Source organism: Ambystoma mexicanum, chromosome 11 (genome assembly GCF_040938575.1).
Source record: "Ambystoma mexicanum isolate Mex_15411 chromosome 11, UKY_AmexF1_1, whole genome shotgun sequence".
Lineage (NCBI taxonomy): Eukaryota > Metazoa > Chordata > Amphibia > Caudata > Ambystomatidae > Ambystoma > Ambystoma mexicanum.
Genome location: NC_090934.1, coordinates 1,383,214,972 through 1,383,236,853, shown reverse-complemented (window position 1 = coordinate 1,383,236,853; position 21,882 = coordinate 1,383,214,972). Strand labels below are relative to the sequence as shown.

Genomic DNA, 21,882 nt, shown 5'->3' with positions numbered 1-21,882 from the left:
TGACATATCTGCTGGGGTTTGGAGTGGATTCAATGGCTGTGACTTTGTCTGGATCAGGCTGTGTACCTGTACTAGAATAAATGTGCCCGAAGAACTTGAGTTAGTGCTTTGCAAATGTACATTAGTCTTGTTTCAGCATCAGTACAGCTTATTCTATAACAGTTCATACGTGTTCCAGGGCTTTGCGGTGTGCTTGCTCTTATAATAAACCAAATATTATATCATCACTGTATTTGAAGCAATGTTTGGTATTCCTTATTGTCTTGCAGATATTTTCCTGAAATATGTCTGTGTTGTGGAAATGCTGAAGTTTAGGCAACAGTACCTAAGCAGTCTATGGATTGAAGTCGTAATTTATGTAGACTGTTGGTCCCGCTCAGTTTGGGGGAAGACTTTTCAAAGTTCCAATTTGGAAAAGTTGTGCGCTCCAGTCAGATAGCTGACGGTGTAATATATGTGCATGGCAGGATAATGTCCTCTTTGTATGGCTTTGATAGCTTGACGCATATCAACACAGATGCTGTTTTCTTTGCTGTGGTTTTTCTTGGGAATCGCCACTATGTAGAAAACCCACAGTCTCACTCTTTGCAGGTTCGATTAATTGGACCGGAATACATGTTCGATTTCTTTGTGAACTTTGGATTGTAGGTTGTCTCTGATGTGCAATAGGAGTTACTGATTCATCATTTTGAAGTGCTTCGCTTGTGTATTTTGAGCTTCCTTAGTCCTTGCAATAGTAGAGCATATTTCTTGATGATTGTATTCGTTGTTGAAATGGAGAAGTTGATGGCAACAATGCACGTGAATTGTGATAATGGTCTTTTTAGAAGATTGCTTTTGGGAACTTCTCCTTCTGGGACATGAATGCCATCAGTCATGGACTTGTCTTTGTAACATAATTGTGCACTGAATTTACCATAGATCAGAAGAGGGCCTTTGGTGGCTCAGGGTAATGCTCTGAGGTCTGACGGTGGAAGTGTAAGTTTGGTGTCCATGTTGTTGTTTTCAGCGATGCACATGATTTTTCAGAGTGCTCTGTCGATGATGAATCTGGCATGGTTCATCATGTAGATACATTCATCAGATGAGCAAGGCTGTTCATGTTCTAATGTGACTTGCTCCTCCATGGTAAGGTTGCTACTGCGCCTTTTGTGTTCAAGATCTATTCACATTCTGGGCCTGAGTTTGACTTGACATACTTTGGCAAAGCAATTTTATTTTGCCACAGGTTTGTCCTGTGGTTGGGTTCCTCATGTGGGAACGGTAGACCACATCTACAGCAGAGTTTACTGGCAGGTGTTTTGTTTCTTAGGGGCTTATTCAATTATCTGCGTATCTGCATTTGGCATAAGTCATGTTGTAGGAAACTTCTTGTTTGTTGGGCTCGTTCTGGGCTGATTGTCCTTCTACTGTCGCTTCTTTTATGGTAAGTCGGCATTGTGAGCAGATGAAAGGATTATTTGCTTATTTTTATTTCGGAAGAATTATCTGTATGGCATCCTCACTAGAGAGCTTATGAAAAGTCCAGTAAGCTACTAGTTTGCGTAGTCGTCAGTGCTCCAGATAAGATTTGGAACCATGAGTATTTTACTCCCTTTTTTTAAAGCTGGCAGTAAATGATTTTTTGGAGTAAATAGTAAGTCCATTTCCCAATGGGAGCATTTTAGAAGCGAGTAAAAATGTTTTAACTGGAAAATGGAAATGTATTTTCTTTGCACGCAGTTATTTTTGCACATTAAAATATACATGTTTACTAATTTAAATGATATGGCATTTATAACGTGCCTATACACAAGTGTTTCATGGCAAGGTAGGAACAAAGGGAGGACAGAGACATCGATCTTACTAGGCCATGTGACATTAAGATTGCGTAAGTGCAGGGGAGGGCGAAGCGAAAAAATGCCAGGGGAAAGGCGAGGGGGCAGTGCTGTAGATGGGATCAAAATAATAACAGGAAGTGCAGCCAGCAGGCGCAATGTTAAGTGCAGACATCAGGTGTACAAAAGTGCAGGTAGGGGGACTGCAGGATTACAGATTCAGACCCAAGTGCAAGGATTATGTGAAGGAAGACCTAGGCTAACTTGCCTGTGGTGTGGGCCGCACACCCTTAGATCCCAATTGGATTTCAAAAAAAGTTTAATATTTTGTTGGTTCACATTAATGACTCATTAATTCTTTGAACTTGGTGGTTTATTTAAAGTAATTGTAAGCAATCGCTTTTCTGATGGGCATCAGAACCCAAAATGGCCAATGCATTTCGGACTCAACAGTCCTTCATCGGGGCCTATCTAATCAAACAAATTGTGGCCAAACATTAGATATCGGTAACAATTAAACCAGTTATGTAAAAGACAGCATAATCAAAAGCAACAAACAAAACAACGAAAAAGCATACCATATTACATCACATAAAATGGAAAATCAACAGGGTCCCACATACACAGAGACATAAACACGACAAAAAATAATAAAAGAAAAAGTCAACAAGTTAATAGATAACAATTTAACATCACATTTTTCAGCCTCTTATTAATTTACTTTATCTGTGCCCAGCTTCCCGTTCTGTTGTTAATGTTTTACTGCACCTTATGTGTAAACGGTAATACTGGCCAGTGATATCATTGCTGTAGTGCCTGATGTTAATAGTATTCCAATTGAGCTGGTATTGTGTGAGTTTACAAATCAATTGCTAATAACTCGCTCAAACCCCGTGCTTTATCCCTTGGTGACCACGTTAAACATGCATGCAGAATGCTGTTGTGTCAACGTCAAAAATGGCTGACCTTAGCCAGTAAATCGCTGGCGTGTTCAAACTTAAAAGTTTGTCTTTCAATGTGCGGCTCCACCGCTTTGCATTAAATTCACAAGTTGACCTGTGTTGAAAAATAGCATTCACTAAAGCGTGCTGCTAGCCCGCTTTACCGCCGTACACTTAACATCTATGAGACCGTCTGCACGATAATCTGTCATCAAACCCCAACCTTGTGTGGAATGTTTCAGCTCAGGATACGTGTCTCGCTGAGTCACGATTCTGTGTCAGACTGCTTTGCAAAGTAAATGATCGGTTCTGTTCAGAGTGAGGCTGCGGTTACCACGGCAATGCCTCCTACAAGATGGTGGCTTGTCCATGTGTATGCCACCATCTTGCTTGGGGCTGATTTGAAATGTGAACATATATATTGATGCTGATTGCTCACAAACTCATGTAGCTTTGTATGACATAACATAGACTTAATGAAAGGCAAACATGCATTATGTATACTCCAATAATACCCTTATCTTGCCTTGTATTGTTCAAGTAACGGCCTTACCCGAAACTGTAACCACAAATAAAATAAAAAGGAATATCACCATGACGATAAACAATTAAAAATAGAAAACATCTAAAGTAAAGAAAAATGCTTTACAACAATAACTTGCTCATGTAAACACTTAACAATGCTATGTGGCTAAACATGTATAAACAATGTGAGGTTGGAATAAGAATAATGTTGGTTATAGCGATCAAAAATGGAATTCCGTCCATAGGATATATTTTCAACACAGTTATAATGCGCAGCATGCGGTGGTCAGGTTAGATAAGTCACTTGTGCTCTGATTTTAATATCGAACCAATAACCTCATAGAAGACAGTACATAGAAAACAGTTCAAATCGACCAACTCATAGGAAATAGTTCATAGAAAACAGTTTAAATCGAACTCTTCGTTCATTCCCCTGGGTGATAAGCTGTCCAGCCGATCTATCCAGTACGCCTCTCTTTGTTGGCGTCTCTTTCGTGGATCTATACCTGGTTGTTGGTTACTCAGTACTTCCAATACTTGGAACCTCAACTGAGCTTCTGTATGCTGTTTTTGATTGAAGTGTCTTGCCACAGCTGAATTTGGATTTTTGTTACGTATGCACGACTTGTGTTCACTCATTCTAGTTTTAAGCTTCCGTCCTGTTTCTCCCACGTAACAAAGTCCACAAGGACAACGTATACAGCATATGCAGTTCTCAGAATCACATGTCCCAAAATCTCTGAGAGGGATTTTTTCTCCTGTGTGAGGGTGTGATACTATGTTCCCTTTAATAATACTGTTGCAATTATTGCAGTTCAGACATGGGTAGGTACCTTGTTTTTTCTGTTTTTGTTTTTTACTTGCAATGTCTCTTGTGTTGACCAGTAAATCTCGTAAATTGTTTGAGCGTTGATATGCAAATACTGGTTTGGAATAAAGACGTTGTGCGTTCATCGCTGGTGAGTATTGCCCAGTGTTTAGTGATGCATTTCTTTATACGTGCACTCTGAGTCGAAAAGTTAGACACATATACTATTGTTGGGGTTGCTCTTTTGAGTTTCTCTTCCAATGTACTAGCTCTGGTTCTGGCTGTCACTTTAGAGGCTGCTTCATCCAACTCCTCTCGATGGTATCCTCGACTGGATAACTTATATTCTAATTTTTGTAATTCTTGGTGAAGTTCTTCTGGATCACTGATGATCCTTTTCAGCCGTAGCATCTGCCCATAGGGTAAGTTCCGCAACGTGTTCTGGGGATGAAAGCTCATACGATGTAGCAAGTTGTTCCTATCAGTGGGTTTAGTGTACAGGGAAGTCGTGATCTGTAGTTGATTTACTTTCACTTCAACGTCAAGGTAATGGATATTAGGATTTCCTATTTCTGCGGTTAACTGTATTCGCGAATCGATCTGATTCAGATATGTCAAAAATTCTTTTAATGTGTCAATGGATCTTTTCCATATCCCGAAAATATCATCTATGTACCTCACCCACACTTTTAGTTGATCATTCCATTTGTGCATGTCCAAAATGTGTCCGGTTTCAAATTGGTGCATGAATGCGTTGGCATACGCTGGTGCCATTGTGGCTCCCATGGCCGTTCCTGATGTCTGTAGATAGTATTCTTTCTCATAAGTGAAGTAAGAATTAATGGAAATAAAGGTCAGTAATGTCAAAATGAATTCTTTGTGAGCTCATATGTTATCTTCCTTTAGCAAAAGCCATTCCACTGCTGCCTGTCCTAAATCGTGGGGTATGCTCGTGTAAAGGCTGTTCACGTCAATGGTGAACAAAATATCTTGTTCTTCCAGGTGAATCTGTTCCAAAATGTTCAAAAAATGATTACTGTCTTTTGACATATGTGGAGGTTTTTGTATAATTGGTTGCAGGAAGTAATCGATGTAAGTTCCCAAAGGTTGTAAAATCCCTCCTGTTGCTGCGACAATTGGTCTTCCGGGCGGGTTGTTAAGATTTTTATGTATCTTAGGGAGTGAGTAGAAATGTGGGGTTTTAGGTCTTGAATTCTGCAGAAATTGTTTGGTTTTGTGCGTAATCATGCCCAACTCTTCCGCTCTTGTGAGCACTGCTTCAAGGTCCATTTTAATTTTGTCAGATCATGATCTATTTTAGCATAGGTGTTGTGCTCACTTAATTGGCGTAAACATTCTCTTTTATAGTCAACTGTGTTTTGAATGACTAACGCCCCTCCTTTATCAGCCGGCCTGATAGTGATTTTTTCATCCATGTACAAGCCTTTGATGATGGACATTTCACCTCTACTTAGATTCTTATATTTGGGTGTAAAAAAAAATGTATTTTTTCAGATCTGCGGGAACCATTTTTTCAAAGATGTCAACTGCAGGAACTGTGATAGGAGCCACAAAAGTACTTTTAGGTCTACATTCCACTAAATCTGGTGTGTCTCTGTCAGATTGCTGTTCGTTTTCCATTTCTGCAAAAAATACCTTCAATTTGAGTTTGCGTGTGAGCTTATGTAGTTCAATCTTGGTGTTGAATAAACTAGTTCCATAAGTTGGTACAAACATAAGCCCCTTCTGTAACACTCCGTTCTCTTGGTTGCTCAGGACCCTGTCAGAGAGGTTAATTACGAGGTTGTCCGTACTTGGTATCGTGTAACTATCTACAGACATCAGGAACGGCCATGGGAGCCACAATGGCACCAGCGTATGCCAACGCATTCATGCACCAATTTGAAACCGGACACATTTTGGACATAAACAAATGGAATGATCAACTGAAAGTGTGGGTGAGGTACATAGATGATATTTTTGGGATATGGAAAAGATCCATTGACACATTAAAAGAATTTTTGACATATCTGAATCGGATCGATTCGCGAATACAGATCACCGCAGAAATAGGAAAGCCTAATATCCATTACCTTGACGTTGAAGTGAAAGTAAATCAATTACAGATCACGACTTCGCTGTACACTAAACCCACTGATCGGAACAACTTGCTACATCGTATGAGCTTTCATCCCCAGAATACGTTATGGAACTTACCCTATGGGCAGATGCTACGGCTGAAAAGGATCATCGGTGATCCAGAAGAACTTCACCAAGAATTACAAAAATTAGAAAATAAGTTATCCAGTCGAGGATACCATCGAGAGGAGTTGGCTGAAGCATCCTCTAAAGTGAAAGCCAGAACCAGAGCTAGTACATTGGAAGAGAAACCCAAAAGAGCAACCCCAACAATAGTATATGTGTCTAAATTTTCGACTCAGAGTGCACGTATAAAGAAATGCATCACTAAACACTGGGCAATACTCACCAGCGATGAACGCACAACGTCTTTATTCCAAACCAAACCAGTATTTGCATATCAACGCTCAAACAATTTACGAGATTTACTGGTCAACACAAGAGACATTGCAAGTAAAAAACAAAAACAGAAAAAACAAGGTACCTAGCCATGTCTGAACTGCAATAATTGCAACAGTATTATTAAAGGGAACACAGTATCACACCCTCACACAGGAGAAAAAATCCCTCTCAGAGATTTTGGGACATGTGACTCTGAGAACTGCATATACTGTATACGTTGTCCTTGTGGACTTTGTTACGTGGGAGAAACAGGACGGAAGCTTAAAACTAGAATGAGTGAACACAAGTCGTGCATACGTAACAAAAATCCAAATTCAGCTGTGGCAAGACACTTCAATCAAAAACAGCATACAGAAGCTCAGTTGAGGTTCCAAGAATTGGAAGTACTGAGTAACCAACAACCAGGTATAGATCAACAAAAGAGACGCCAACAAAGAGAGGCGTACTGGATAGATCGGCTGGACAGCTTATCACCCAGGGGAATGAACGAAGAGTTCGATTTAAACTGTTTTCTATGAACTATTTCCTACGAGTTGGTCGATTTGTACTGTCTTCTATGAGGTTATTGGCTCGATATTAAAATCAGAGCACAAGTGACTTATCTAACCTGACCAGCGCATGCTGCGCATTATAACTGTGTTGAAAATATATCCTATGGATGGAATTTCATTTTTGATCGCTATAACCAACATTATTCTTATTCCAACCTCACATTGTTTATGCATGTTTAGCCACATAGCATAGCATTGTTAAGTGTTTACATGAGCAAGTTATTGTTGTAAAGCATTTTTCTTTACTTTAGATGTTTTCTATTTTTAATTTTTAATTGTTTATTGTCATGGTGATATTTTATTTTATTTGTGGTTACAGTTCCGTGAGTGCCTGTGTGCCCCCCTGCCCCTCCGTGAGTGCCTGTGTGCCCCTCTACCCCTCTGTGAGTGCCTGTGTGCCCCCCTGCCCCTCTGTGAGTGCCTGTGTGCCCCTCTACCCCTCTGTGAGTGCCCGTGTGCCCCCTGCCCCTCCGTGAGTGCCCGTGTGCCCCCCTGACCCCTCCGTGAGTGCCTGTGTGCCCCCCTGCCCCTCCGTGAGTGCCTGTGTGCCCCCCTGCCCCTCCGTGACTGCCCGTGTGCCCTCCCCTGCCCCTCCGTGAGTGCCTGTGTCCCCACTTCCCCCCCGAGTTGCCTGCTCCACCCTCTTTGCTCTGCGTTCCACCCCCCTTCCTGCCTCCTTCCCTTCCCACCTCCTCACATCCATCCTCTTCTACTACCTTCCTACTCCCCACTCATTCTCCTCCTCTCAGACTTCCCCCTCCTAGCACTTACTCCTATCGTTTGTTTCGTGACTCTCGATAGCAGCTTGTCTGTCCCCCCTCCTCCCCCCTTGTTCTCTTCCTCCCCCCCTCCCCTACTTTCAAATTTGTCACCGACATTTTTGTTCAGTATCGTGCCTTGTTCTCCTTTCCCCTCCGTACCCTTGCCCCCCTCCCACCCCTCCTCTTGTTACCACCTGCACTGCGTAAATTGTCGTCAGACATAGTAATGTTACTGCTTGCTTTGTTCTCCTTCTATCCATTACCTTTTGCCTTACTTGTTCAATGCACTTGCACTATCAGAAAAGTCGACAGGCCTATTATGATAGTTATTTTTACATTCTGTACTGCTTCAAGGACTTTTGCTGAATGTAACTGTATTTTCCTTTGTTCCCCTCCCTCCTTGAAGCACTTTGAAACACATTGTGTATAGGCGCTATATAAATAAACTATCATATCATATCAAGGCCGTTACTTGAACCATAAAAGGCAAGATAAGGGTATTATTAGAGTATACATAAAACATGTTTGCCTTTCATTTAGTCTATGTTATGTCATACAAAGCTACATGAGTTTGCGAGCAAGCAGCCTCAATATATATGTTCACATTTCAAATCAGCCCCAAGCAAGATGGCGGCATACACATGGACAAGCAGCCACCATCTTGTAGGAGGCATTGCCGTGGTAACCGCAGCCTCACTCTGAACAGAACAGATCGTTTACTTAGCAAAGCAGTCTGACACAGAATCGTGACTCAGCGAGACACGTATCCTGTGCTGAAACATTCCACACAAGGTAGGGGTTTGATGACAGATTATCGTGCAGACGGTCTCGTAGATGTTAAGTGTACGGCGGTAAAGCGGGCTAGCAGCACGCTTTAATGAATGCTATTTTTCAACACAGGTCAACTTGTGAATTTAATGCAAAGCGGTGGAGCCGCACATTGAAAGACAAACATTTAAGTTTGAACACGCCAGCGATTTACTGGCTAAGGTCAGCCATTTTTGACGTTAACACAACAGCATTCTGCATGCATGTTTAACGTGGTCACCAAGGGATAAAGCAAGCACAGGGTTTGAGCGAGTTATTAGCAATTGATTTGTAAACTCACACCATACCAGCCCAATTGGAATACTATTAACATCAGGCACTACAGCAATGATATCACTGGCCAATATTACCGTTTACACATAAGGTGCAGCAAAAAAAATTAACAACAGAACGGGAAGCTGGGCACAGATAAAGTATATTAATAAGAGGCTGAAAAATGTGATGTTAAATTGTAAAATCTATTAACTTGTTGACTCTTTTTCATTTATTATTTTTTGTCGTGTTTATGTCTCTGTATGTGGGACCCTGTTGATTTTCCATTTTATGTGATGTAATATGGTATGTTTTTTTGTTATTTGCTTTTGATTATGCTGTCTTTTACATAACTGGTTTAATTGTTACCGATATCTAATGTTTGGCCACAATTTGTTTGATTAGATAGGCCCCGATGAAGGACTGTTGAGTCCGAAATGCATTGGCCATTTTGGGTTATGTTGCCCATCAGAAAAGCGATTGCTTACAATTACTTTAAATAAACCACCAAGTTCAAAGAATTAATGAGTCGTTAATGTGAACCAACAAAATATTAAACTTTTTTTGAAATCCAATTGGGATCTAAGGGTGTGCGGCCCACACCTCAGGCAAGTTAGCCTAGGTCTTCCTTCACATAGTTCACTCGTATCGTGCTGACGCATGGTAGCATGATTTAGTGGGCTGCACCCCAAAATACAGTAGTATTCACATACCTGTGCTTAAAACAAGCAGAAACAAAGCGTTGCCCGCTCCAGTTCCTTGTGTCTCTCTTCCAAGTGCAAGGATTGCCAGGAGGCAGTGCAGGTGTGCAACTGGGCGGGCAGGGACCTGGGCCCAAAATCAGAGGGTAGCCATGTGACCAGTGCAGTATCAGACAGGAAATTAGCTGGGGAGAGGAAGAGGGAAGGCAGAAGCAAAGAGGAAGGTCTTGAGGGGCTTCCGGAACCAGAGATGGCTCTCCTCAAGTTTGAGAGGCAGCGAGGCTGTTCCAGAGGGTGGCCACAGCTGAAGAAAGAGATCTACCACCAACTTGTTGCTTGGAGAAGCGACTGACCCTGAGGGATTTGGAGGTGGAGGAGCGAAGAGCTCGAGCAGTAAGGTATTTACGAAGAGAGAGTTGGAGGTATTGAGGACCCGGGCTCCAGAAGGCCTTGTGGACAATGCAGAGGTTCTTGAACTTAATCCTCGCAGCCACTGGGAGCTAATGCAAAGATTTCAGTGCTGGAGGGATGCGATCCCTGTGCTTCAGGCCAATGACCAGTCTCGTAGTCCTGTCCTGGATGAGTTGCAGAGGGCGGAGAGTAGAAGCAGGCAGATTTAGGAAGAGGCTGTTATAGTAGTGCAGCCTAGAGAGAACCAGAACTCTAGATATAGTGAGCTTCTGGTGGAAGGAGAAGAAAGGAAGAATACCTCTGGGGAGGTGCAGTTGGTAGTTTGACTTCTTAGAGACGTCGGAGATGTGAGGAGCAAAGGAGAGTGTGGAGTCAAAGATGACCCTGAGGTTCTTGTCCTCACAGGTGGGAGCAGGAAGAGGACCACGGGAGGCCGTCCAGAGAGTGACAGGAAAGGAGGGTGCAGGTGTGCCGATGAGTGTTAGAAATTTGCCGTACACCAGACCCCGTAGTGTAGTGGACGAATTCTTCCAAACAATGTAATCCTCTGTCTGAACAACAGAACAAAACCGAGGGATCTATTGTTTGGAAGATATGGACGCGATGCAAATACCAGGCTGTTGGGAAGAATAACAAGAATCCGTCGAAACCAATGGAAAATAGATTGTGAAATGAAACCAAATAGTGTGTACACTAACCTGAATCCAGCGGGAAATAAGTGGAGAATGGCTAGGCTTGGTGAAAACCGGTTACCACTGGAATACCTGCAATATGGTAGATATATTCAGATGTCCGAATTATACCGATAACAATGGGTATCGTGCTCCTAACTAATCAAGGCTTACCATGTGTTGATAGGAGACGAGGTGTTAAGGTAGTTTAACCCAGCAGGAGGTGTTTTTTATGAAAAGCAGCGAGGAAATACCGAAAAGGAGTAAGCAAAATCCACTAAGTCCACCCGATGGCACGAGGACGTGATCTAGCGAAAGGCAAAGTCTCAAGTCCAATTCCCTTTCCCCGACGGCACGCGGACAACTAACGGGTACCCAGCACTGCGGCAGTCTCTAGTTCATGCGCGGGTTAATTCAGGGATATTGCTAGACTCAGGAAAGACAGCAGGATGTCAATACAGATGCAGGTCAGCAACTTGCCAGAGACAAAATCACAATCAAGGCAGTCCGAAAGAAATCAGAGTAGTTAATGGGCTGACGGTACCAATGTTGAAAACAGCAGACACAAATGATCTGTGTAGTGTTCCTGGTCGGTAACAGGATAGCAGAATTCCAAAGAAACAAAGTGCAGGCAAGGGTCAAGACAAAGAAGCAAGGTCAGCAAAACAATCCGAGAGTCAATAACAAGGAAGTCCAGAAATGTACATAGCACGACAAGAACCAAATGTACTTCAATCGGAAGCAACGAGTGTGGAGGTGGAGGAGCCTAAATACTACCAGTCACATGACAGACGTGATGTGAAACCGTGAATGCAAGTTTTATGATACGGATGCCACAATTTCCATGGCAACCTTCCATACTTAACATACTGTATTAACCCTCTGCCTTTCCATGAATATCTGCAGTTGGTGCGTTGCTGTGGGTGGCTGAAAGAGGGTCGTTCGGATCTCGTAATACGAGAAAAGCGTGTCAGTGTTGTGGAAGGGGTGTTTTTGTGATTGACAGTGGTACCAGAGTTGATGATCTTTCTTGCTTGTCTAAGGAGAACACCAGGAATCCTCACGGTGAGGAGAATCTCTGTTTTACTGCCATTAAGGCAGAGATCGTTGGGCGGCACACCACTCCTGGATAGCGGACAGACAGACGGTCAGAGATGAGAGAAGGAGAAGAGGTGACAGAGGGAAGCCTGAAAATGAGCTCAGTGTCATCCGCATAGCACTAAAAGTTGGAGCAGAGAGAGGGAATGCAGTGGGCAAGTGGTGGCAGTTATTGGTTGAACAGCCAGGGAGAGAAGTTAGACTCCTGAGGAACACCACAGGTAGAGAGTGTGATAGAGGAAAGGAAGGACCCAAGTTGGATCTGAGCAGGTCGATCAGAGGAAAGCGGTTAGCCAGGCCAGGGCCTGATCAGTGACACCCAGGTTATCACGGAGAAGATTGAGCAGGATGACATAGTTGACTGTGTCAAAGGCAGAAGAGAGATTGAGTCAGATTAGGACAGAAGTTTGATTAGAATCAAGTTTAGAGAACACGTTTTTACAGATGTTCAGGAGAGCAGTTTCTGTGCTTCTGGCAGCTCTGAAGCCAGACTGATGGTCATGGAGACAACCAACGGATTCAGTGTGAAGATTAAGCTGGGGGATGGCCAGCTTTTACAGGAGTTTGACCAAGAAAGGAGTGATAGAGATCAGGATATAATTAGCTGGAAGGGAGGGGTCGGCTCTGGGTTTCTTCAGAAGAGGGCGCACAAGAGAGTGCTTCATGGGGGGAAGGGAAGGCTCCAGTGGCGAAGGAGTGATTGCAGAAGTCGGCCAGGGCAGGAGCAAGAGTGTCAATGTGGTCCTTGATGGTTTTTGGAAGAACAGGGAAGAACCTGTTTTGACAAGACTTTCATAGATCGGACTTGTCTAGAAATCTTGTCTGAGGAGAACAGGGGAAAGGCAGAGAAGGCGGGAGGACAGGTGGCCGAAGAAGGGCCAGAGAAAGAGCAGGGAGTAGAGTGAGTAGGGGGAGAGGAGGGAGAGGACAGGATGTCCTGAGTTTTAGAGATGAAATGAGAATCAAAGCATGCAGAGGGCCTGGGAAGGGAGAGGTATAGACTGCAGCAGGATTGGTCAGCTCCTTGCAGATTTCAAAGAGTTCGGCCGAGTTGTTAGATGCTGCGGAGATGCAGGCTTGGATGTGGGCTCTCTTCTTGGTGCGGATGGAGAGCCAGTATTGCCTTTGGAGCAGGCGGCAGGCCAGTTTGTCAGAAAATGCACAAGAAGCTAGCCATTTCCTTTCAGCCACCCTGCACTTGCGCTTGAGGGTCACCAGATCAGAGTTGTTCCAGGCGTTACACTTGGCTTTGGGCTTCAAGCAGATCCTCATGACAGGGGCAAGAGCATCAAGAGTATCATAGATAGAAGAGGGGAGCATGGAAAGGGCTGTGACAGGATGTGAGTCAGCCAGAGGAGGAGGAGGGGGAGGAGGAGGAGGAGGAGGAGGAGGAGGAGGAGGAGGAGAGAAAGTGGCGGCGAAGCCTCAACTGACACACGTTTCATGGGTCAGATGACCGAGAAGGTAGGTGGCCATGCTGGAGTTGGTTTGGCCTGAGAGGGGCAGGGGGAGAGATGGGAAGATGGGAGGAAAGGAGAAAGTGATCACTCCAGGAGAGAGGAGTGGTGAGAGGGGGAGGTCAGAGGAGATCAGAACATCCAGAGTGTGCCCTGCAGAGTGAGTCGGGCTAGATGTGAGAATAGAAAGAGAGGGAGAGTCGTGGCGGTCGCAAAAGAGTTCAGAGGATAGACTGGAAGCATCCAGATGAATGTTAATCTCCAAGAAGGAGGAGTTGAGTGGCCGAGGCCAGGAGGGAGGAGGAGAGGTCCGCCCACTCGGAGAGGAAGGAGGTGATCTGACCAGGTAGCCGATAGATAGTAGCCACTGTAAGGGTGGCCAGGAGCGAGAGAGACCCTGCAGACAAGGCATTTGAAAGCGGAGTAGGCCTGCATAGGAATGACAGAGGTAGGACTCCACTCCAGGAAGATCAAGGCTACACCCCCCTCCAGAACATTTGGATCTGGGTGCGGAGAGGATCTTCTAGACATCGTGGAGGAGACGTCAAAGCTTGTGACAGAGCTGGCCGTGAACCACGTCTCGTGAGACTGAGGACATCGAGGTCAGGTTCTTCCAGGAGGCGGCAGATGTCAGAGGAGTGTTTGACAGCTGAGCGAGATTTGAGTGGCAATATTGGGAAGGTTGCCATCCTTGAAAGATTTCCGGGGAGGGGTACAAATCAGAGGTACGCTCTGCGAAGGTGTAGAAGGAGCCCGAGGTGGGACAGAAGAGGAAGGAGGAGAGGGCAAGGTAGCCAGGGAGGAGGCAGAGTGGGGAGGCAAGGAAGCTGAGGAAGGGAGAGAAGGGACAGCAGGAGAAGAAAGGTAATTGATGAGACGCGGAAAGCGTCTATCACAGAGAAGGTTGGCCTGGGGGCCTTAGAGCAAGACGGTGCCATTCAGGTTAACATTAATGATGACCCTAGAGGGGTGGATGAGGGCCAGGCAGGCCTCCCAACGGGAGCCACCATTAATGGGACAAGAAGAGAAAGGAGAGGGCACAGAGCATATGAAGAGTCCATAGGTCTGGCGAGGGAACGGCAAAGAGGATGTCGGTGAGTGTCTGTCTGGTGAAAGCACTGGTATAGGTGTCAGCGATAGGGAGGCCTGGGTTGGCGACCAGGATAACCTTTTTGAACTTCTTCCTAGCAGACTTAGTGAGGAGAACAGGATAGTCGATAGAGAAGCAGTTTAAAAAAATAGGAGAAACAGAGAGCACCATAGAGTAGGTGGGGGAAGAGGAGAGATGGGTGGAGGGGAAGGTGGAGGGGAGACAATAGGGGAGTACACAAGGAGGGGTGAAAGCTGACGAGACGCAGAGGGACCAGACAATAGTAGACAATTTAACTAAGAAGACAAGCGCTCAGATGGAAGAATTGGGCAGAAACCAGGCAGTCTGGTAACAAATCAGGTTACCAGGGCATAAAGAACAGAGCAGCAGCTAAAACGAGAACCTAGAGGAGGGTGGAGCACAGCAACACAGAACTATATACAAAAGGACAAAGCAGTCGACAATATAGACCTAGAAGGACGACAAATGCAGCAGAACACACAGCAATACAAAAAAACAGGGCAGTCAGTGAGGAAAAACACAAAAAAATGCAAAGAGCAGAGCAGTCAACATGATAACCTAGAGGAGGGAAGAATACAGTAGAACACAGAACACAGAACAAAACAATGAAACGGGCAGCCAGTGAGGAAGAGCAGATGGGGGCGCATGGGTGCACGAGGATCGAAGTGGGGGTACGAGGCACACACGGTCAGGAGTTGCGATGGACCAGCGATCTGGTACCCAAGATGCGACGAACCAAGGATGGGAGTTGCAAGCAACACGCAGTGGGAAGTTGAGCGGAACAAGCAGTCGGGGAGTTGCGAGGAACCATGTGATCACGGACGCGCTACTGCGAGTGAAACCAGGGAGGAAGTGTGAGGAAGTACGCGATCAGGGATTGCGAGGGACCATGCGGACTCAGGCACGAGGCCAAGGATGGAAGCGCGCAATACGATCACGTAGTTCGAAGAACGCACTGACTGGCGTGGCCAAAGATGGAGGGGGCGCTAGAGTACACACGATCGCGGGATTTCTAGCAGCCACGCAAGTCAGGGGCGCGCATGAAGGCAGGGGAGGAGAGGGCACGGAGGCTGGCGCAATCGAAGATTGTGAGGGATCACGCAGTCGGGGGACGTGCAGCGCGCACACAGGCAGTTCAGTGGAAGATTGCGAGGTGCCACGCAGGTAGGGGAGGCTAGGCGCGAGGATGGAGGTGGGTAGGGCACGTGCCTAACTAGCCAGGATAGAGGGCACGGAAGGGTACACAACAAGGAATGCAAGGGGCTACGCAACAAAGGGCACAGCGAGGGACAGGAAGGAAGGAAGGGCGAGAGGGGGGGCTCAGGAGGGGTGGGAGGGGACAGCAAGTTAAGATTTGCAGGGGAAGGGTAGCACCAGGCAAGAACAGGGGACAGGCGTGTGTAGCAGGCGGGGAGGGACACAATCAGACGAGGCGCAGTCGGAAGGGCTAAGAAGAGCAGGCAAGCAAACTTCCCAACTTCTTACTTTTCGGCTGCAGACAGGAAGGTAAATTGTCCGCACTCGCTGTCTATGCAGCAGACACCTACATTGCCAAACACCTGTGTCATTCAACACTGCGGCCATGTCCTGCGAGGGCTTTGCCGCAGAGGATCTGAACCTCTGATTTTATAGGCTCGGTAGCGCGAGCGTAACAAATGTGTTATGTGGATATCGAGCAGCGTCTCCTGTGAACCTGCATTGTTCAACACTGCAGCCTTTTCCTGGCAATACGGCATTAATAATAGTAGTTTCTTCCCGTGCTACTACGTGCACTACTTGTCCAAACAGATCCATGGTGCTGTCTGGGAGAAAAGCAAGGGCACATGGTTCTATGTGTCTGTTTCCGATTTTCTTTTTTTTAAATGTATTTTTTTTTTGGGGGGGAGTATTTGCCTATATTTAGGGAGTAAAAGTGGTTGATACAGCCCTTATCTGCAGGGCTGGTACTCGCGTGATGAATGTGTCTATTGATTCCCTGTATTTGCCATGCAGTGTTAAAAGTATGGCACTTCTGGTCAATATTTCTTTGAGGGTTAAAATATACTTTGAGGCAAGCTTTAGACTTTGCCTTGAGGGAATGTATAAGGTCTTCCACCTCGCCACCTTCCAGGTAGTTGAACAGTCTGTCAGCCTATTATTCACAATTGGTTGTACTTCTAAGTGGTTCTCAAATCCTTTGATTCAGTGTTCCCATCTGGGACTAAGTGGTTGTGAAGTATTCATGACAAATGGAAGGGACGTCTGAATTTAGCGGCATCTGATTGCTGGTAGCGTTGATGAAAATACAGCAGCTTACACTCGGTGAGAAGGGTTTGAAATGGGGGAACTTGAAAAGATAATCATGTGAGCTGTTGTCACTCAGTGCTGGTCATTGGGCCGGCTCTTGCCGGATCCGAGATCTGGCACCAGATGTGTAGCCGGATCTCGGGATCCGGCCAGAGTTACCCAACCAGAAACCCCAAACCCATGCTCTGCGCTGGCTTACAAGAAAAAACAAATTTTAAATAAAAAAGGAAAGAAAACGCACGCGACAGCAGAGCGCTCATGGCGGCAATGAGGAAGGACGAGCAAACTGTAACTTCCTCTGATGACCCTGTGCGAGGGGTCATCAGTGGAAGTTACAGTCGTCGGCCACGACCCGGTTTATTTATGTAATATTTATCGGATCCATGGACCCAGGTTATTTATTTATGCAAGGTTTGTCTGATACCTGTATCAGACAAACCTTGCATAAATAAATAAATATACAGGAAACCTCAAACATTGCATGAATAAATGAATAGCCCTACTAACATTGAAACAATTACACGCCATGCAGCCACCCAAATGGTTTCAGTGGGGAGCTGCAGGAGCTGTGCGGATGCAGTTCATGTAAAATAACACGTTGCTTCTGGCGAACAGAAATCACCCCGTTTGTATAGTACCCAATGGGGAGTTTTTTTTAATAAAATAGGATGCAAATTGTGTCTTTTAAATAATATTTACTCAGCACCACTGGTCAAAACTATTATCCGCACAGTGAAGTAACTCATCAACAGTGCCATGGAAGTGGTTTAAAGTGGAATTAATATATATAAAGAAATTGCGCTGTTTTAAACTATTATTTTGGACATTTCCTTTGGACGGAGGTCAACTGCCAGCTCTGCCCCCAAACCCGCCTCCTCTGGCACTGCGCCCCAAACTCCGCCCCCACCCGGACCTTGAGGGATCCCCCACCACATTTTTTCCATTTCCACCACTGTTGTCACTGTATAATAATGTAATGAGATTCAGGTCTTTGTTGCAGAGTGGTAGTGCAACCGGTTATTTATTGGTTCAAGATTGGAAGGATCAGCGTAAATTGTTTTTAGTGAGTTAAACAGATCATGTAATTTTGCGCCATAAAACCTAGCCAATTCAGGATTAAGGATCCCAATCCAGAATGGCCACCATGGGAGTCTTGCTCGATCTCACATGATTTCATTGTAGAGACAAACAATGGGGTAGGGCTCATGCACACCTTGGGATGAGTGTGGGTCATGGCATAACTTTTGGGCAGTAGGCTGTCTTCAGGCATGTTTCGTATCCAAGATTAATAGCAGGCCAATACAGAGATTAATGATGCAAGGTAGAAGGGTGCTAGAGTTGATCAGTGCCTTTCTGCAAATGTGTGCTATTATTATTTTGCTTTTTTTCAATCAAGTCTGGCCTTGACCAAAGGGAGGAAATGCTGAATGTATGCCCTGCCAATGAAGAAACATCTGTTTGGGTGACCAGGGAAACGAGAGACGACCACCAGGATGGCCTGCAGGAGTTCGCAGATGACTACAAGATGTTTTTCAGTGTTTAACTTTTTGATGGATTGTAATTGCAGGGTGAGATGAGACTGTACAACTCTGCTTCACCATTTCTTCTTATACTACATTTTTGACTTTTTAATCCTTTAAAAGTTGTAACGAAGTAAAATTGTAAATCGTTTAACCTAAAGAGCACCCATTTTTTCCTTCACAATTACATTTAGTTATTCATTTAGACCTTCAAAATCTCCAAAGGGCTAGTATGTGTTGGAACGTGCCGCACCCCGTTGATTTGCTAAGGGTGTTTGGAGGGCAGAAAGGTTTCCACGTTTGCAGGGGATAATGCAATTAATGTGAGTGCAAACTTAGATTGCTGTGTTACACCTTGCTGCCGAATTAAATATGGCAGCAATAAATAGCTGGGGTTAAGTACTTGCCTTTTGCCATAGGGCAAGCCGGCGCTTACAAAGTTGGTATCCCGTTTGAGCTGACTCAGCCCATCATCCTTCCGATGTTGACAAATTACGGCGACCAGTGATTTTTACTGCTCTTAGAACCTGGGTTAGCTGACGTGTCTGTCTGACGTCATCTCTGTAACTGTTGGACGAGTGATTAAGAGTCACACCGAGCTTAGGGTTGACCCGGAGTGCTGGAAGTAAAAAAACTCTTGTAGCTGAAAAAAGCAGAGGCATGAGTTCGACGCAGAGCGCGAAGATGCTTTGAAGAAACGAACATTTTTCATAACATTTTAATGTCGGTGACTGCTAGTTCGGGTACCGGATGGTATACACAGAAATATGTATTTTTGACAGTCGCATCCAAAAAACGTTGGCTTGGTCAAAACGTATTCAGACAACCGTGCCTCGCCCAGAAGCAAAACCATTTGACTAATTCAAAGAAAGGCCATGCCCTCAGTTGCTGCGGCCATGCATTCGAGACAGACGCCCGAACGCTTTAGTAGGCAAGGTAAGGCCATGCCCTCAGTTGCTGCGGCCATGCATTCGAGACAGACGCCCGAACGCTTTAGTAGGCAAGGTAAGGCCATGCCCTCAGTTGCTGCGGCCATGCATTCGAGACGGACGCCCGAACGCTTTAGTAGGCAAGGTAAGGCCATGCCCTCAGTTGCTGCGGCCATGCATTCGAGACAGACGCCCGAACGCTTTAGTAGGCAAGGTAAGGCCATGCCCTCAGTTGCTGCGGCCATGCATTCGAGACAGACGCCCGAACGCTTTAGTAGGCAAGGTAAGGCCATGCCCTCAGTTGCTGCGGCCATGCATTCGAGACAGACGCCCGAACGCTTTAGTAGGCTTAAACGACCCACTAGAGGTTACACGTTCCTTAAAAGGAGGTAAGTAACTTGAAGTTGGTAGAATGTGTGCCTCTCGGCTTGGTGATTCAGAGCACAAAATACTTAAGTAAACTTGTTGTTCATGATAACAAAGAACTTGTCCTGGTCATTGGGCTCAAGGATTACCACACCCCTGAAATGGCAATACATGCAAACTTGACACTGTCATTTTTTAGGATTGTCTAAATCTTTGTTTTTTCATTTAGGGTAAAGACAAAAGCAAAGTTCCAGTCGGGCAGCCTGAAGTGTCTGGTCCTGTTGGGATTGATAAAAATGGTTGCGTTACCATAGCTATTCACGCGAAACCCGGCTCCAAACTCAACTGCATCACAGGTGTGGTATAGCTCTTTTTGTGTTCCCCTGGCCCCCACCCTCTCTCACGTTATTCATTGGTAATCCTTTCCATTATTTGTATTTGTATTTATGGTTTTATATAGCGCCTTAATCCAAGGCACTTTACAGTTAACAACAAGAACACATAAACATGGAACAGTAGAAGCAATAACAGTAAACGTGAACCAAACCAGAAAATCGGCATGTAGAACAATTTGCATGAGAAAAGGGGAAAGGAAAGGAAGGGGGTGTGGAAGGAGGGAAGAGGGAGAGAAAGTAGTGAGTAAAGTGAAGAGTAGGAGGAAGGAGAATTTAGAAGAGAAATGGAAAGATAACGAGAACAAAGGGAAGGGTACTAGAGGGAGGGAGGGAGAGAAGTGTGAGGGGGGAAGGAAGTCCGGGAGAAGAATCAAGGAGTGATTTCAAAGAGGAGCGGAAGGAGGAATAGGTGAGGGAGGAGCGTATAGTAAAAGGTAGGGAGTTCCAATGTAAGGGGGCAAGGAGCTGAAAAGAGCGGAAACGAGAGGAGGCCATGGGGTTGGGGGGGGCCGAGAGTAAGAAAAGATCAGCAGAACGAAGAGAGCGAGAGGGTGTGCAGAATGAGAGAGGAGTGGTAAGGAGGAGTAAGATTGTGAAGAGATTTAAAGAAAAGTCAAAGGAAGTGGAATTTACGCTGGGAGTGGCAAGGAAGCCAACCTAAGTGAGAAAGGGAATTGGAAATGGAGTCGTGAGGGGAGAGAAGACAGAGGGTGCGGATGGCGCAGTGGTAAAGGGATTTGAGTGGGGCAAGATGGGAGGCGGGGAGACCTAAGAAGAGAGCAGAACAATAGAAGAGGTGAGGAAAAAAAGAGGGAGGATATTAAGAGTTTAGTAGCATGAAAGGTGAGAGAGGGACAGATTTTACGGATGAGATGGTAGCGACGTGCCCGAGAGGCGAGGGAGATATGATGAGTAAAGGAGAGGGAAGAGTCAAAGTGAATGCCAAGATTACGAGCATGGTTGGAAATAGGAAGATTAGAAGGGGGAAATAGAATAGAAGGAGGGGGGGAGGGAGGAATTATGGTTCTACTTTTTCTTTGATGGCGGTGCTTGATTAAATCCTGTATGGGCAGATATGGAGAATTGATGATAATGGCAGATCTTTATTTTCTGTAGTTTACTTGGTATTTGTAAAGTATTCTGAAAAAAAGGAATCCTATTCATAACACTGATAATTTTTTTGGAATGCTGTGCGGCATCGTGAACAGTGATGGTGGTATAGCAAGTTTTGGTTCAGTTGGTAACTAGAACTGGCCAAGTCCAATATTTCTACCTTTTTTAAATCATAACCATATTGTCAGTTTTTAAAATGACCTAATTAATTACAGCCACTTCCACTGCTCCCAGAATTAACCATCTCTCTATGTGGAAGATGTGTCCTACCACAATCAATTCTTGGCTAAAACTCTTACCTCTACCCTTTTGCTCAGCGAACTGCATGTAGCACGTGCCTACTCCTTGGCCTTCCTCCCCTCTAGTCTGTCTTTTCCCTAAACAAAGTTCTGAACTATGCTACATACACCAGAATATAACTCGCCCAGGCCCTCTGCCATTTCTACATACCAAAACCTGCTGAGGGCTGTCCATGCAAATTATCTCTCTAAATGTTTCTGTTCCGTATCTTCGAATCTGTCCACGGACTTGCCCCATTACCATTCTGAGTACATCTTGTTAAATATGAAAACCAATACTTAAAAACTAGTGTTTCTTTTTTTCTGCTGGCAATTTGTAAGATATTTGATTGGATGTATACTAATTGACCTCGGGAGAAGTGACCTCGGGAGAATTAACCTAATTTAAAAGGTCAATTAGGACATATATTCAGGGGGAAACTACCCCACAACACCCCACCCAATCCAAACCCCCCCACCCAATCCCCTTATATTATTTATAATCCAAAACCAACCCAATAC

General features: G+C 45.0%; 1 protein-coding gene across 3 annotated transcripts in view; it reads left to right on the top strand.

The window, feature by feature from the left end:
- C11H15orf40 (chromosome 11 C15orf40 homolog) overlaps window positions 1-21,882 on the top strand; it is a 56,108-nt gene that overhangs the window by 14,702 nt on the left and 19,524 nt on the right. For 2 of the 3 annotated variants that reach the window (XM_069624984.1, XM_069624983.1), the window contains exon 2: window positions 19,804-19,930. In XM_069624984.1, coding sequence (XP_069481085.1) covers window positions 19,804-19,930 — 127 coding nt within the window. Of the gene's footprint in view, window positions 1-18,258; window positions 18,328-19,803; window positions 19,931-21,882 lie in introns of those variants that run through there. The other variant, XM_069624982.1, reaches the window with a different exon arrangement.